The 17,610-nt window shown below is 63.4% G+C and overlaps 1 protein-coding gene across 1 annotated transcript in view; it reads left to right on the forward strand.

Moving 5' to 3' along the window:
* Window positions 1–17,610, forward strand: part of SORCS2 (sortilin related VPS10 domain containing receptor 2) — a 253,382-nt gene that overhangs the window by 216,535 nt on the left and 19,237 nt on the right. The window contains exons 7-14 of the mRNA XM_090267115.1: window positions 147–265; window positions 1,088–1,177; window positions 2,298–2,477; window positions 5,258–5,404; window positions 11,051–11,153; window positions 12,543–12,619; window positions 15,944–16,035; window positions 16,951–17,058. Of these exons, the coding sequence (XP_090123241.1) occupies window positions 147–265; window positions 1,088–1,177; window positions 2,298–2,477; window positions 5,258–5,404; window positions 11,051–11,153; window positions 12,543–12,619; window positions 15,944–16,035; window positions 16,951–17,058 (916 nt within the window). The remainder of the gene's footprint in view (window positions 1–146; window positions 266–1,087; window positions 1,178–2,297; window positions 2,478–5,257; window positions 5,405–11,050; window positions 11,154–12,542; window positions 12,620–15,943; window positions 16,036–16,950; window positions 17,059–17,610) is intronic.

The raw sequence follows: 17,610 nt of genomic DNA on the forward strand, positions 1-17,610 counted from the left end.
CAGCAGGTGTGACCGCAGCGCAAACCCCTTAAAATTCCAACCCGCCCACCCCATCCCCCGCAGCGCTGCTGCCAGGCAGACGGGCCGTGGAAGGCCCCGCATGGCCGGGATCTTGGCGCCCAGTAGCCGGATCTCTTCCCCTGCAGGTTTTCGGTACCTCACCTACCACACCTCCAACTGCTCCCGTAAGATCTCGGCGTCTCCGTTCTCAGGCCTCATTGACCCCAACTCACTGTTTGTGGAGAACGATTACATCTTCTTTACGGTACCGCTGCCTCTGGGCTCGCGTGGGCTGGCGTAAGGTCCCGGGGCGCGAGTGCCGTCCTGCGGGGGGTGGAGCCGCGGACAGGAGGCAGAAGCAATGGCTCTGTGGCTTTCGAGCGTTGCCTAGTTCACAGTTTCCTCCGCCCCTGCGGCCGTGGCCGCAGGCACCCTCTAAATGGCCCCGCCAAGCCGGGACCCTGGTTCTGGACGCTTCCTGCCCCTCCTGCCTTAGCCCGCCAGCAGCCTCCCACAGCTCAGGGCCCTGTTTTGCTCCATCTGGTGTTGGTGACTTCGGCATCGAGAGGGCTGTCTCTGGCCCCTGCCAGACGCCAGCTGTCCATAGGACCCTGCTGCCCGTACCCACGGGGACTCGGGTTGCAATTGGGACCACCCTCAGAAACCATGTGGTCTGACCGTTGAGAAACTCCAGTCAGCAATTGGTCAGACCACTTCTTGATTACTTCTACTGACGAAGCACTCAGCCCTTCCAAAACAACCTAACCCCTCTCCTGGTTGGCTCAAATCTTAGAAAGTTTATTCCGCCGTGCTCCATAATTCAGGTGCAGGGGAATAAAATGTTGATGGAGCAGGAGGACAGAGGTTAGTCCTCATGAAGGAGGCGGAGGAAGCTTCTCAGAAGAGGAGCATTTGGTATGGGGCTTTGAAGGATGGGTAGGAGTTTGTTTCAGGCAGAGCAGGTTTACGCAAAGTAAATGGGCATTTTTTCAGAGCTGAATACAAAGTGTAGATTTTCATTTGTGAGGCTCTGGCTTGAAAGGGAACCTAGTCCCTCATTCAAACACACGCTTCTCCCTCTGGGTAGGCCACCTCAAACAACCGGACCAAGTTCTTCGTCTCCTATCGTCGCAATGAGTTTGTCCTGATGAAGCTCCCGAAGTACGCGCTGCCCAAGGTAAGGGGTTTCCCCCTCCCACCCGGCCCAGGGGCCACATCCTGAGCTGGCACGTGCTCATGGGGCGGGAGGACTCTCGCGGTTGTTGATCAGGACGGGCAAGAGCAAGTGTGTCCTCCGGCGACTCCCCTCTCCCACCTCTGCTGCAGCGTCACGTGGGCCCGGCTCCGTCTTGTCTTAGGGCCTCTGGTGTGCCTTCCATCTGCCAGTCCATCTGTCCCCGGAACTCCCGCACACAAGATGTTTCAGGACAAACGTCACTTACCGGTGACCCTCCAGGCTGGTCTAGGCCTCCATTTCCCGCTGACATCCCCCACACCCTCCTTCCTGACACCCCGGGTGGTAGGGACCCCTGTGTGGCTCTCCTGCTTTCAGCGAGAGTTTAAGAGGTGGGGCAAGTTTCTGTTTTATTAACCTCTGCTTTCCGACTGCCTGGGATGGTGCCTGGCACACAGTAGGTACTCAGTCTTTGTGATTCCTTCCCCTTGCCTGGGCAGGCAAAAACGGGGGACCCGGGGCTGCCCAGGCCCCATGCCCAGCCCTGCCTCAGGACCAAACTCCTCAGCCCCTCCCTGCTGATTTACTCCCATTTTACAAGGGAGGGGATTGACGTTCAGAGAGGCTGAGTGACCTGTCTGAGTTGGGCCCCACACCTCGGACAGTGCCTGGCTCACAGTGGGAACCTAGTGGACGTGAGCCTCATGATGAACCGACAGATGACTTGCCTGGCCTGCAGCATGGGATGAGGGGAGGGGGCTTGGCAAGGACCCCCACTTCTGTCTCCCAGAGTTGACCATCTGGGGCAGGGCACGGGGGAGTCCCCCTCCCTGCTGAGGGACAGCTGGCAGGCAGCCTGACCAGGAGGAGGGGCCCCACCGCACCGGACCCAGTGCCCGTTGTCCCTCCTCAGCCCAGTGTGGAGGGTCAGACTGCCACCCCGTCTATAGGGTGGGACAACGGAGCCCAGGGCCAGAGCTGAGAGGGAGGAGCCAGGAGAACGTCTCAGGGCGGCCCGACTCCGAGAGCCCGTGACCAACGCCCCAGGGCCCGAGGCAGCCCCACCCTGGGGCCCCTCCACTGCCGGCCACCTCTGACCCGGTGCCCCCCACCGCATCCCCAGGACCTGCTGGTCATCAGCACGGACGAGAACCAGGTGTTCGTGGCGGTGCAGGAGTGGTACCAGACTGACACCTACAACCTGTACCAGTCGGACCCGCGCGGCGTGGCCTACTCGCTGGTGCTGGAGGACATCCGCAGCTCCCAGCGGCCCGAGACGGAAGCCATCATCGACATCCTGGAGGTGGGCCCGGGCCTGTGCCCGCCCCCTACCTGCCCAGCCCCCCTCCCACCCCACCCCCGCCGCCCACCGTGCCTTCAGCCCGCCGTCACAGGGCTGTGCGCAGGTTTCTCTAAGGGCTCACTGTTGGGGGCTTTGTGGGCCCAGAGGAGGCTGCGCAGGCACTTCCAGAACAAGAGAGAAGACTTGCTCTTTCGGACAAAACCTGGAATGTGATGAGCTCTGTAACGCAGGTCTGCTAAGGAGAAGAACGAAGTTCGCGGGGGTGGGGAGGAGACATGCTGCTGAACTGGGGTTCAGAGTCAGTGCTCCCATTATCGACCGGCCTGCAGAGACCATCCGGGAAGCCATCCCTGGCCCCCGCGTCCTGCTGAAAGCCCCACCGAGGCCGGGTCTGGCCTGAGGGACAGGGGCTGTGGCCCCCACTCTGTCTCGGCCCTCTGAGGCTCCTGCCTCTCTTTCTCCCTCTCAGTCTGTCCCTCCCTCCCGCTCGGCTGTCTGTCCGGCTCTTCCCCACTCTGCCTGTCTCCCTCGGCCCCTTCGCTCCTCTTTCCTCTCCCTACATGGGGGCCTGGGGTTCCCAGCACGTGTTGCCGTAGTTCCCAGCCGCAGCTGGGGCCTAGCCGTGTGGTGGCCTGAACGCAGACCCAGGGAGACGTGGCCCCCTCAGAGCCCAGAACCTGTGACGGTGACCTTATTTGGAAAAAGGATCCCTGTAGCTGCTGTTCAGTGAAGGATCTTGAGATGAGATCTGGTGACAAGTGTCCTATAGGATCAAAGAGATGACCCAGACACAGGGAGAGGCCGCGTGAGGATGGAGGCAGAGACCGGAAGACGCGGCCACAGCCCAGGAGTGCCAGGAGCCACCAGGAGCTGGGAGACGCAGGAAGGACCCCCGTGGAGCCTGCAGAGCGACACCTTGACTTTGGACTCTGGCCTCCAGGCCTGTGGGAGAGCCGTTCTGACGGCCCCGCCCCTCGCTTGGGGATCCAGCGCAGCCGCCCCAGGAACCAAGCAGGCCACGCCGGGTCTCGCTGGGGCAGGCATGGGGGTCCCTGTTATTTGCCGTGGGGTCTTCCCACGGAGACCAGTTGGGATACAGAAGAGTGAGGACTAACAAAGCACAGCGTCCCTGGGCGAGTTGGCAGCGCGCGTGCCCTTAGGACAGGAGGCACCTGGACCCAGCGCTGGGTGTCACCTCGGACGCCCATCCCAGGCCATGTCTCGGGTGAACAGGAGAGAGGGCCGTGACCGTCCCAGGTGGTGGGGAAGTGCAGTCGGTGTGTGTGAGAGAGGTGTTGTTGTTCCCCCACATTGGGGGGCTGCCTCCCCTGAAGGACCAGCTGTGAAACTTCATGAAGGATGGACACCCCTGCTGCAAGACAGCCTCCTGTGCAGATGATGGTTGAAGATCAGAATTGGGGTGCCCACCAGCAGATCTGAAGTTTACCCAGATTATCAGGGTGGGGACCCACCGAGCCACGGGCCATTAGAAGCTGAAGGGGGTGGCGGTGGAGGGGACCAGAGGCACGGGCGTGTGGAGGAATGTTCCAGAGAGGTGCGGGCCAAGGGGCGAGGGCCGTGAGCGCAGGGCGCAGGCGCCTCCGGAACCCGGAAGAGACTAAACGGATTCTCCCGGAGGGGCCGGAGAGCCTCTGACCTCCTGCGCGGACGCAGCGTGACCCGATGTGGACTGCAGCCACTCGGCCGTGTTCCTCTGCGGCAGCAGCCACGGGAAGCTTGGACGCCGGTCCCTCCTCGGTCCCCCCTTCCCGTGTCACGGACGGGTGCCCCCGTGTGCCAGGCACTGGGCAGCCTGTGCGTGAGGACAGGGCCGTGCCGACCCCCGCTGCCACGGCCGCTCAGCGCGCTCACCCCCGGACGCTCCCATCTGCCCACGAGCCACGGGGAGGGCACTGGTACCGGGTGTCGCACTGCGACCCTGACCCGACCCTCGGCTGCGGAGCCTTGGGCACACCCCGTCACTGCCAAGCCCCCGTTTCCTCGGGCTCTCCGTGGGCTCCTGCACAGAGAGGAGCCCGAAGCCTCGGGCACAGGGGAGACGCCCCGGGGCTCCGGCTGCACGGTGGCTCTCGGTGACGGGGTCTGTGGCCGCCGTGCCGGGGGCGCCTGCAGGACGAGTCATCCTTGTGGGACCGGGAGGCGAACCATAGGAAACTGCTGATATGGGGCCATTGCTCACGAGCCGACGTGTCTGGGTCACTGCCCTGGGCCGGTCAGGGGCAAGGCTGGCCGTGAGTGACGCAGGCAAAATGAGCCCCCGTCCGGGGCAGGTGGGGGTGCACACGGACCCCTGTCCTTGCTACTTGGGATTTTTGTCTGGGGATGGGCTGTGGGGGTCTTGGAGGAAAGCCCAGACCAACTCCATTGGTCAAGGCCTGTGCGTCCACTGGGGGTGGGGGGAGGAGGGAGAGGGGGGCTGAAGCAGCAGCTCTGCCCAGAGACAGGGTGACCACGCTGCATGGGCTTGTCGGGTCCGGGGCTCTGCCCACCGTCCGGCAGCCGGTGTCTCGTTCTGGGAGGACAGCTCAGTGTCGTGAAAAGCATCGGGCTTTGGGGTCCGACAGGCCTGGCTTCCGGTCAGAGTCTGGGATTCTCGTCCCCGAGCTGCTCCTCTCCAGAGCGCAGAGGCGGCCTCAGCCGGGCCGTGGCCGGGGTGCACGGGCCATGGGCGCAGAGCTCTTGGTGAGGGGCCAAGCGTGGTGAGCCCGGCCAACGGTCGGCTGCGGACAGGTTCGTATGATCCTCTGACTCTGTCCCAGGTCCATGGCGTGAAAGGTGTCTTCCTGGCGAACCAGAAGAAGGACGGGAAGGTTGTCACGCTGATCACCTATAACAAGGGCCGCGACTGGGACCGCCTGCGGCCGCCCAGCATGGACATGAACGGAAAGCCGACCGGCTGTGAGCCTGTGAGTGTCCCCACCTCGTCATACATGCTGTGGGCGGGGTGCATGGCATTGCTAAGGGGACCCCGGGGGTCAGAGGCAGGGACCCCTGATGTCTCAGGGCATGGTGCACAGGGTCACGGGGACCCCTTGTTTCCCAGAAGAGTTAACAGGAGGTTGAGGGCAAAGTGCATCCATGACTTCTGGTCACAGCACTGCTGTGCGACAAAGCACCCCAGCAGCCCTCACCGCTCTCAGACCTGCGCCTGGGCTCGGCAGGGTGCCTTGCTCACACACCCAGGACGGGATCCTCCCCTGTGCTCCCGGGACCCATTCAGGGCCATTGCAGGGTGGGGGAGGGGCAGAAATAGGCAAGCTCACGGCAGACCTGCTCACGTGACACCTCAGATCCCACTGGCCAGTGTCCAGGGCCAGGAAGTGGGCTCTGCCCCAGCCCAGATGTCACGAGTTCTAGGCCGCCCCTCCAGGGTGCCCTCCTCATGAGTAGGCATGTAGACTGCCCAGTGTCTCAGCTGCCCTGGGGGTGCGGACTGCTGGCTTTCCCTAGGGTCCTTGCATGGGCCCCAGGAGGCCTGGGAGGCACGCAGGCTCACGCCGTGTGAGGGGGGAGAGGCTGAAGGGGGAGCTCACCCCCACTGGCACCCTGGCCCTTCCCCAGTGGGGGCCCCCCAGAGCAGGACAGGCTCAGAGTTGGGGCTGCGCCGTGCAGTGGCCTCTGGTCCCCACTGACTGTGTGGTTTTGGCCACGTCAGTCGGCGCTCCTGAGGCTTCACTGAAAAAGGAAGGAACCCCTGGGGCATGTGGTGTGAATGGCGTGACACCCACGGAGACCCCGGCGCAGAGCAGGCAGGGAGGGGTTGGGACTGCCCCGGTCCCCATGCTGTCCCGGAGCAAACTCCTGCTGTCACCTGCGAACCCCGCCCAGATGTCCCTCCACGGGGGGCCCTCACGGGGCACACTCACTTCCCTGTCTGCTTCTCTCTGACCTCAAGGCCCGTCACAGGCTGGGCTGGGCTGGGGGCCCCAGAGCCCACCACCCCGTCCTCTCTGTAAAGAGAGTAACCGTGCCTGTTCTTCAGGGCTCAGGGCCATTGTGTGGGTACAGTCCGGGCAGCATCAGCTCCTGCTTCATCCTGACAGGGACCCCGGACCACAGTGGGGGCTCTGTGGCAGCCCTGCCTGGGCAGGGGCGCCCCTTGCTGAGCTGAGCTGGCCCAGCCTAAGGCCCCTGCTGTGGATGACAGAGGGTGACAGCGCCTGTCAACCTGCTTCCGAGACCAGAGCAGCTGTGACAGGCTGAATCTGTGTCCTCATTGGCAATGTGGAGCCACGTTAATCCGTCAAAGCCAGTGTTTGCTAAGAATAGATTCTGGGCGTCAGTGGTGCGGCTCAGTGGGGAGACACCCGGGGTGAGGTTTCCGTCCCGGCCTTAAAATAACCTGGGCAGGAGCAAGGCACGCGCACGGGTGGCGGCCCAGGCAGGCTGGCGAGGCCCCTGTGAGCAGAGGACAGGCCGTGGAAACATAAATTAGAGCTGCGGCTCAGAGGCCCGCTACCGTCTGTGTGGCCAGGCGGCCAGGAGCTGGGGGCGCAGGGACCAGCGCGGCCACCGGCTGGGGCCTCCGACGGTGTCCCCACCAGCCACGCGTACCTGCTGCGAGCAGGGCACACTACACCTGAGGGTCCATTGCTCATCATAAAGGGGATTCCTGCTAATGGCAGAATTCTGGATAAAAACAGAAAAGTGTGAAAAAGAGAGATAAGGTGAGCGACAGCCGTGTTACCCAGAAATTATAGCCATCGGGCATTTTTCCTTACGTTTTAGCTTATGTGCCGGCCAAAAAGCCGCTGTTGGGGTCGCGACAGGCACGCGATATCTCTGCCTTCCCCCTGCTCCTGCCTCTGCGGCACGGATACTCTCCGGGGCCGGCGCCGGCTCTCCGCGGGGAGGTGCCCTTCGCCAACGGGGGGGAGGCGGGAACTTTCAGACAGATGAGGGGGGGCAGATAGGTTTAGGGTGATAGGTCACATGTGGGCGATGACTTAGGGTCTGTGCACATCTGTCATCACAGTGACACCCGCCCATGTGCAGCACACGGCTACTTCTCAGACTCGGGCCAAGTCAGGAAGCGGGTGTCCGGCGGGCGGGACTCCTCGCTCACACGGGCAGGGGGTGCAGCCCTCTGTCCATCGAGTCTCTCGTGACTTAGGGGGCACTTCTCTAGAGCACCAGCCACTCCTGCAGGCAGAGGGGCTGAGAAGGGGCATTTGGGGCAGTGTGGGCGTCAGCCTGGCCCACTGCACACCTGCCCGAGCCCCACAGGGGCGCGGGCCACCTCCTCAGGACTGGGCCATTCCGTCCCGACACCTGGGGTCCTGGCCTGCCTTCAACGTTCTCCGCCCTCGCCCTGGGTGGCCCAGAGGGCCCCTCCATCCCTGACAGTGCACACCCAGGACAGCTGTCCAGTGACCTTGGCAGGGTCCCTCCGGGTCTGCCCGGCCTGCCCGGCCTGCCCTGCCCTTCATCTGCTCGGCCCAGACGCGGCTCGGAGGGCGTCCGCCCAGCCTGGTCTCCAGCTGTCAGACTCTGGCAGGACAGCCAGCAGCTCCAGGGCCACCAGGAGACATTGGGGCAACCCTCCGTGGCACCAAAGGGGACATCAGTTCTGCCTGCATCTGCCAGTGACCCGTGGGTCACAACTGACCACAGGGAACCCTGAGGAGTGGCTTCTGGCCCAAACAGGTGCCTGGCAGCTAGGACAGACGGCCACCAGGGGGATGGGGACGGGGAGCGCCTTGTTCTGGGAAGCGGCTCCCCGCCTGGCCCTGCTTGCTGCCCAGAGTCAGTGACGTGAGGTGCGCAAGGCCTCAAGGGGACCCGCCCAGGAGCTTGGCCACTGCCGCCCCTCCTGGCCCACCAGGAAACCGGGGCACCGTAGAGGGCCCTTCTCTGCCCAGGAGCCTGTCAGGGGCCCTGGGGCCACTCTCCTGGTGAGGCTCCTTTTCTCCCGACTGGGAGCTCCTGCCTGCCTGCCGCTGGCAGCTGGCCCTGCCACCAGGGTTGCAGGTGTGTCCCCACCCTGGACCCCATGCCCGGCCCTGGGTGGGCAGGGGCATAGGACTGAATGGTCTCACCGGAGGTGTGGGCTCCCAGCCTGCTGTGCACTCAGGAGACCTCAGGAAACCCCGGGGAGCGATGCCACACTGTCCCCACAGGTTTCCTGGACGGGGCTTTCCCGGAGGACGCAGTGATCAGGGTCTGGCCAGGGGACCTGCCGTCATCACCACAGAGGGTCGCTAGCCCACCCGTGAGCCTCTGCGGCAGCGCGGGGCCTTCTTTCAGCAGTTGGCTGCCGTCTGTTCTCTTGGCTTTGCAGCTGTATTGAATTGTAGCGCACGTCCCATGTGACTCAGCCAGTTTAAGAGCACAGCTCCGTGGCTTTAGTGCCTTTCCGGAGCTGTGGCCGTCACCACAGTCCACTGAGAGTGTTGGCATCGCCCCCATAGGAAACCCACACCCCTTCCCCATCCCCCATCCGCACCCCTTCCCCGGACACATCCTGCCCCAGCCCCAGGCCACGCTCAGCCCTCCGTGTGCGCAGCCCCCCTGCTCTGACAGCTCACGTGGGTGGATGGAGCGTTCGTGGTGCAGCCAATGCATTTTTAAAACCAGGAACAGACGATAAATCTCGGCGCCAACTGGATCAGACCCTGGGGCCACCCTCCGGCGCCGTCTGACCTGGATCAATATCCAATTTATGAAAGTTTGATTTTTAACTTAAGATAATCTGTCTGAGATGGACTCTGTTCATGACCCAGGAGGAAGCACTATAGAAACATAAAACGAGGAGGAAAGACGTCTCTCAGAGAGATCTGGTCGGCAGTACAGCATCGTAAAGATAAGGGGGGTCCGGCGGCGCTCTGCTGCTCCCCGCACCCTGAAAGGCTCATGAGTGACAGCACCCCACCCCCGTCTCCAACTCACAAATGAGGAAACCGAGGCCCGAGGTTCCCATAAAAATCAGCGGTCCCTCCAAAGTTCAGATTCAGATCTCTGGGTGCTCAGCCCTGTGGTATTTCTAAACGAGATTTTTTCAGATAAAAGAGACGGCCAAGGAAATGATTCCTTTTTTATTGGTGAACAGTTAGACAGAGCCTTGGCCAGGGGACGGCCCGCCCCCAACTTTCTCCAGAAGCTGAGCTGTGTTCACCCAGCAATCCTGTGAAGCAGAGGTTACCGCCCCCTTTGCCAAGAGACACTGAGACTCAGAGACTCCAAGCAGTTTCCCCAGAGTCACACAGCATTGAGAGGGGCTACAAGGATCCAAAGCCCTACCTCTTCCGTGTCCCCACCCTGCCCATACTCCAGGCCACACAAACCCCTTGAGTTGGGGAGCACAGAAAGCTGGCCTGAGACTTGTCACCCTGGTGTTCGTGGGCACGCTGGGTCTCTCGCCTGGGGAAAGGGCAGGAATTCCTACATTGTCAAGCTGGGCTCAGCCAGCCAGAACCCAGACTCTGCTTCTCAGGCTTCGGATGGAAGGAGAGAAGGAACAGCGTGCGGGGGCCCTTACGTCCCCACCCCGCCGCCGCTGTGGGCAGCCCTGGCTGGTGGCTGACGGGTCACCGCCCAGTACAGTGGCTGGCGTCCTGGAGGGAACTGTGCGGAGACCTTGGACCTCGTCCAGTGTCCCTTGGTTTTGTAGGCACGCTCTCAGGTGGTCTCTGTTGTTTCTGTGGGAGCCTGTTTAGGCTCAGTTTCCTTGTCTGTAATGCGTATGTGACATGAGGGGGAGGCAAGACTGAGGCCTGGGGACCCCCAGGGAGGACACAGGACGCATCCTCCTCTGCTTGCCTGTCCTCCTGGGACCCAGGCCGCCCTGGGGGAGCTGGGCACAGGCCGCTGAGGAGAAGACAGGGGTCTGCCTGGGCTGGGACAGGAAGCTGCTGTGAGCCTCACTCCGGGAGGCTGCTGGCCCAGAGTGGCTGGGCAGTGCGTCCCACGCAGGGACAGACACCTGCGGGGCTCCAGGCGTGGACATTGGGTCCGGGTGTCCTTGGTCGTCGTCCCAGCCCCAACAACTGTCTTTGGGCAAATTGCCTCAACGCGGCCCTTGATCAGTGTGAACAGCTGTTGAAATTATTCTTACACCTGGCGTTCCTGCCCCTCCTGCCAGGGTGCGGCGGGGCTGCCGGCGAGGTGGGCCCAGACGCCGGCGAGGGGACCGGCTGTGGCACGCACACCCCACCTCCCCGCCTTTCACGGAGGTTTGGGGGTCACAGTGTGTCCGCGGCCACTCTCTGAGGCCTGGGCTGTCGGGGTTCCGTCCCCGGCCCCCAGGAGAGGCTCTAGGTGGATGAACGGATGGGCGTGAGTGTGGGGTGTGCCGGGGCGGGAGTCACGGTCCGTGGCCCAGCGCTGCATGCCGGGCGCCCCCCGCCAGCACCCACCCTGGGCTTCCCCTGATGGCCTTCACCTCGAGGTTGGCCTCAGAGCCTCCCGCCACCCTCCACCCACCCCTCAGAGGTGCCCCTGCCCCTGCCTTCCCACCCGGACGCACAGGGGCGAATTCGGCCTCAGTCCTGCCCTCCCTAGGGACACCTGTCCCACCCAGGTGCTGACTGTGGCCTTCGTCCTCTTCCTCGCAGCCGGACTGCCACCTGCACCTGCACCTGCTCTGGCCAGACAACCCCTACGTCTCGGGCACCGTGCACACCAAGGACACCGCCCCGGGCCTCATCATGGGCGCAGGTAGGAGGCTGCCATCATCGTAGATGGCAGGAGCCGCCCACGCGCGAGGGACGCTCTGTTCCCAAGGGTGACACCTGTTGCCATGGGCCTGGGTAATGGTGTGCGTGCTGAGGCGCGGTGACATCTCCTGGAGCCCAGCTGTCGTGGACAACACAGAGGGGTGAATGCGTGGCCCGTATGCGTACATGACCGTGTCGGCTGAATGGGAAGGTGGGTGGATGGGCGGATGGATGGACGGACGGACGGACGGGTGGATGGACGGACGGACGGATGAATGTGGACAGATGTGGATGGATGCATAATGGACAGACAGGTGGATGGAGAGAAGGAGGGATCAATGCGTGCAGTGGTGCTTTGTGGGTCTTCAGAAAAGAAGACAGGCACACAGACTCTGTCGCTCTGCATGGAACTCACGTTGCCTGTGTGAGGGCGATCCATCTCCTCCGGACTTGCCCAGCGATGTCTAAACTTGGCTCTGGATGAGACACTTCTGAGAGCGCTGCGTAACCACGGCTCTGCACGTGCAGGCCGCCAGGGCAGGGCCTCCGGGGCTCCGGGGTCTTCAGCGTCCTCGGCTCAGGGGCCCCATCTTCCCGGGGCCCCGACCCCGGGTCCCCGCCAGGACCACCCGGCGCAGCAAAGGCCCAACAAATGCGGCTCAGCAGACCCTCCCAGGAGGCCGCTCGGGGCAGGCGGGGCCCGGCCCAGGAGCCCCGGTGACCGCCCTGAGGGCAGGCGCTCAGGCGGCCGCTGTGGTTTCTGCCGCAGCCTGTCCGGGCCGTGTCCTCACCTGGGAGCCGGCACTGGCTTGGATACTGGTTTGGGGTTCTTCCCATTCTAGCATCCCCCAGGATTAAGTCTGAGCCCCGTAGCCGCCCCGGCACAGGGACTCATGTGAACCCCAAGGAGGAGCCTCCTGGGTGTCCCCAAAATCTACTCGGCAGGTATTTCACGAACACCTACCACGTGCCTTCCCGCTGCTCACCTGGACAGCGCCAGGCTGCCTCGGGCCCGCCTCTGGTCTCCCCTGCACCTGGCCCTCGGGGCCGCCTCCAAAGGGGTCCTGCCCCAGCTGAAAGCCCACCGGGCCCAATCCTCTCAAACCCGTGTCCCACCACCATTCTACACTTGTCATTCGGGGCCACACTCGTCACTGGGGGTCCCCGGGAGCGCTGAGCGCTGCCTGCCCCTGGGCCCGGGGCCCACGCAGAACGGTGACAGCAGGCCCAGCATCAGCGGACGAGCGCCACAGGGCACGCCTCGGTGGCATTGCTGGTGGGCGGTGCAGGCCTGGCACACTCCCCCCGTCTGGGGACTTCTCTGGCTCAGACCCGGGTAGGGGGGAGCTGGCTGATCCTAGAGCGATCCCTCCCTTTCCTTCCGGGCCAGGTAACCTGGGTTCCCAGCTGGTGGAAAACAAGGAGGAAATGTACATCACGTCCGACTGCGGGAGGACCTGGCGGCAGGTAGGGGACGCGTCCCACCGAGACCCGGGGGCTGTGTCTGTCCTGTGCCCCCCTCCCCCCAACCTGAGTGGTGGACACACAGCTCCCTTCAGCCACCAGCCATTCTGACGGCCATTGTTGGGGGGTGACAGACCTGACTCAGCTCCGCACGGCACACACGCTGCTGTGAATGTCAGAGCCAAGGGCGTGAATGCCAGGAACGGGGTGGGGGTGACTGGGAGGCTTGGGCTGAGGGCCCCCTGGGGGCCAAGAACTGGGGGTAGCACAACCCCACGGGTCCTGGCGGGGAGGCTGCTGGGTGGGAGGCAGAGTCATGGCAAAGAGAACGGGAAGAGGGAGATTGGGGGGCCAGAGCGAACCTGGGGCCAGGATGAGCCTCGGTGACGTCTGGGTGACCAGCCGATGGGGCGGTATGGCCCGAGAGAAGAAAGACAGGAAAGGCAGAGCACGCCATGCAGAAGTGGTCCCCATCGCGGGGACCCTGCGAGGCCCCCCTGTGCTCTGTGCAGCGCCCACGTGGGGCTCCCGTTCTCGGACGGGACGGGCAGGTGTCACAGTGGCAACACGGAAACAGGGCGGCTGGGGGAGGGGAGGCTGGCGGCCGCTCAGGAGCCCACCCCGGTGCTGGGCCAAGAGGGGCCGGCTCCCTCTGCACACGCCACTTCTTTCCAGAAAAAAAAAAGGCCTCGTCTGGCCCGCCATCTTCACGGTGCGACAATCTCCGCGTCAAAGGCTTAAGAACGCGCACCAAACCTTGGGGTGTGTGCCGCTTCCCGACCCTGGGAGAGCTCCGGTTTGTGCCGTGCCCCCTGCCAGGCGGCCCTCTGGGCAGGTGTGCCAACCCCCAGCTCACCACCTTCGCCGGCAGCCCCGATGAAGGGCCTGGCTCTTTTTAATAATATGCAAGAAACGCGGACTTTTGAAAAGGGCAGAGGAGATTTGCTGTGTGTAATGTTTCCATTTCGCAAAACCAGAGAAGCGTGTCTGGGCTTCCGGAAAGGTCACCGCTGGGCCGTCCGCTAGAGAAGCGCGGCTCAGGTCAGGTAGCCTGGGCTCACCCAGACGCCATCCCTAGTGTCCCAGATGCCGGTGGCAAGGCGGCCACAGTGGCTGCTTTTGTCAGGCCTCCTGCTTAGGTTTCAGACGTGGGGACCTCAGAATTCAAGGGGAGACTGTCCAAGGGCTGAGGGCGGGGCCTGCCCTCAGGGAACTTGCTCCCTTCCCAAACGATGGGGGGCACCCATGTGAGTGCATGTGCGTGTCGGGGGACGGACAACTGCTGGAGCTGGATTTGGAGTTGACTGGGGCTGGGGGAGGCCAGGGAGCAGGGGATGAGGACGGGCAAGGCCAGGTGACTGCAGAGCTGCGGCCAGGCTGGCAGGCCTGTCCTGAGATGGGTCTGAGCTCCCGGAAGTGAATACAAATGCCGGGTGTGTGCTGCTAACGGACATACATTTTCCCAACGTGAGCGCCCTGGGGTGCCCAACACAAGGGCCAGAATGCATTCAGAGGGCCCCTCGGGGTGTGTGGGGGGGTGCACCTACCCTCCGCCCTGCCGCCTGGCACTGCTGGGGCACAGCCAGCCACAGCAGTGGGTGTTAAGGCCCCTGTGGCCCCGCTGGTGGGGTTGGGAAGCCCCGGAGGCCCCTTTTCCAGAGTCCCTGGCTAATGAGAGTGGGACTGTCTGTGGGCATCCCCTGGGATGTCTAGAAGGTGCCCGTCTTCCTGGTGGGCACAGTGAACGCCCCCCACCTGTCCTTGAGAGGGGCAGGTGGCAAGGACACAAGTCTGAGCTCAGGGTGGTTGTGCCCACTCGGCGCCGCGCCCAGCGGGTGGGTGGTCCCTGGAGGTGACTCCCGCCTGGGGACAGTCAGGCTCTGAGAACGCACTCTGGCTGTCCTCTCACGGTGCCTCGGCTGCTGCTCAGCAGCCCCGGTCCCCTGGGGGAGCTGCCACGGGGAGCGGGAACGAGGGAGTGGCCAGGGGCCTCTGCGGATCCTCGGGCATCAGAAGCAGCTCCTGCAGCACAGGAGGCGTGTTTGCTGCCGTGTGCCTCTTGTTCCACACTGCAGGGCTGAGCGTGGCCCCTGCCACCCGCCCGGCAGCCTCGCTTCTCCTTGCATACCCCCTGACACGGGGAGCTCACTCTTTCCTGGAGGAGAAGCCGTCCGCTTCAGAATTCCCTTCCCCCAGCACCGGAGGCTCTAAAAGGGAAATCTGTGTGTGCCACGCCCCCCACCCCACCCTGTCCCCCATGGGACTTGGTGTGTCTCCCTGACCTCACCCACCGCTGACTTGGGCCATGCAGCCTGGCCCAGCATTTCTTGTCCCTGGGCCCCCTGTTCTCCGTAACCTCCAGGCCCTGCACACACTGTTCCCCTGCCCTGGCCCCTCCCGAGACGAACCCAAATGCCACTTGTTCCCCCTCCCTGGGGTGCCCACTGACTTGGGTGTTGAGTCGCTGGGGCTCCTCGTTGCTAGTGTCCAAGTGGGCGAGTCACTGTGTGAGGTGCTCTGCCCCCTTGGGGGTCTGTCCCTGGGCTATGGATTCCTCGGGAACCAGACTTCCTTTCTGCGTCTGGATCCCAGCACTCAGAGAGGACCTGGAGCTTGGGGTCCGTTGGGTGGGTGGATGGGGTAGGGAGAATTGTGAAAATTTCTTCTTCACAGTGCCCTCGAAGCACCAGCTGCCACCTCCCTCACCCAGGAAGCTCTGTGCCTACTGATGTAGCCTCGGGGTGCATGCTTATCCTGAGCTCATAGTTAGGACGGGGGACACCAGGCACACTGAGTGCCTTGATCCCCTGTAGCTGTGGCTGTGGAGTTGGAGGGCGTGAGCACCGTGGGTGGGTCTGGGGAGAACCCGAGTTAGTGCCCTGGCACCACGGAGGGCTTCCTGGAGGAGGCAGCACTTGAGCTGAGCCTTAATGTCAGATAGGGGCTGCTGTTACTGATGGTGTGTGTCCTAAGTGCTTTTCTAAATTCCACTCTTCCTGCCCCACTGTTGTGTTGTTTGTCTTTCTGGGGCGCGAGTGTTCCCCGTAGAGAGGACAGCCACCGTACATCCTAGCCACGCCCTTCCTCACGTCACTCACTGGTCTAGAAATTGGCGTCCATCATCCGTCCATCCCACGCGTGCTGAGCCTGGGTGCTGTGGCAAAGTGTGGGGATTGCCTGGGGACACAGGAGCCCTCAAATCAGCCCTGGCCTTTGCCAACACCCCCAGCCAGCGTGTGGACGGTTCTGCTCCCAGCGAGTGACCCCGACCGTGAACAACCTCTGACGCTCCTCAGGGTGCCGCGCCCTCTCTCCTCTCTCCTGCAGGTGTTCGAGGAGGAACACCACATCCTCTACCTGGACCACGGCGGCGTGATCGTGGGCGTCAAGGACAGCTCCATCCCCTTGAAGATCCTCAAGTAACGTCAGGGGGAGGGAGGGGGCAGCACTGGGGTGTGGGGTGGGCAGAGCTTCTTCTCTTCACCTGGGAGCCCCTCACAGCACTCCTCAGAATGGCCTCTTCATGGGGCCCCAGGACAATGGCTCTAAACCCCACCAACAGGAGTAACGGCAAGCTCAGCACACCCTCCCCAGCAGCTGCTCTGGGATGGGCATGGGGAGATGAGGAAACAAGGAATGACAGGCCAGAGGGAGCCCAAGGGAGGCCTGGGTTGTGGGGTCTAGAGGAGGCCCCCACCATAGTCTAGGGGCGCAAAGAGGGTGTCCTGGAGGAGGTGACTTTAAACATCAATGGGAATTATTTAAGTAGAGGAGGTAGGGCCAGACAAGGAAGTGAACAGCATGTGTCCGGGGAGAGAGGGTTTGCTATCAGCTTCAGACATCTGAAAAGCTGCTGTGGGGAACCGAGGTCAGGTATGAACTTGGGATCCAGAAGGCAAACTTGGGGAGATGCCGGGAAGCCAGTATCACTTTAGTCTGAAAAAGAGCTTTCCACACTCAGAGCTAGCAGCACCGTGTACTCTGCATTGGGAGGTAGTCAGGTGCTATCAGTAGCCTGGCAACCCCTGGGCCAGGCTCAGGCATTGGGTGGGCCTGCCATCCAGTCACCCACACAGCACACCCACGGCTCCTTGGCTTAGTGTAGGCAGGTGGCCACTGTGGCCTCCTAGGAGACAGCGAAGTCAGGGGTCCAGCTGAGCCCTGGGTGGGCCCTGGGCACAGACGCCATCCCCAGCACACTGTTCCCCCAGCCGCCTCTGCTGGATGGTGCTGATCCCGGGGTCCCGGGCAGGGCTGGGTCCCATGGGGCAGCCTGTCCTGGACCCGGGGGGTGCTCCTGCCTGCCTGGTGGACAGTGACACTCCTCCCTGCAGGTTCAGCATGGACGATGGCCGCACTTGGAGCACCTACAACTTCAGCAGCACCCCCATGTTTGTGGACGGGCTGCTGAGTGAGCCGGGGGAGGAGACGCTGGTCATCACGTGAGGGCCTGTGGTGGGGCGGGGCTGACACCCAGGGTGGGCCTGCGGGGGTCAGGGGACACTGACCACGCCTGTGCCCCCCACACTCCCACCTCACCGCCTCCTCTTCCTCTCTGACGGCGGCATGTCCCTCCCGCCCCGGCCACTGGAAGGCGGCCTCGAGCCTGTCCCCATGCAGAGCTGTCCCTTATCTGCCCACACTGCCTGGCCGTGAGAGGTGGACCCAGGAGTCAGGGCTGCCTCTGGGCCACTGCCCATTCCACCTCTCAAGTTGACAGTTTTATTACTGTGATCACTGCCCTTATTCTTATTACTGGCTATGGGTCCCTGTGAAGGACTTGCAGGCACGTTGCCCAAGGAGGACCTGAGACCAGACAGGCCAGCGCAGGGCAGGGCCAGGCTGTGAGCCCGGCACTGAGCGGCCAGCGGCCCCGGCCCCGGGCCTGGCTGGGGTTGGCGGCCGCAGTGAGCCGTAGTCCAGTCCCCGAGTGGCACGGTGGAGGGGGGTGGCACTGAGGCCCTGAGGGGGGAGGGGACAGGCCCCAATAAGGC

This window comes from Furipterus horrens, unplaced genomic scaffold, assembly GCF_987537825.1.
Source record: "Furipterus horrens unplaced genomic scaffold, mFurHor1.1.pri manual_scaffold_2, whole genome shotgun sequence".
NCBI classification, from domain to species: Eukaryota; Metazoa; Chordata; class Mammalia; order Chiroptera; family Furipteridae; genus Furipterus; species Furipterus horrens.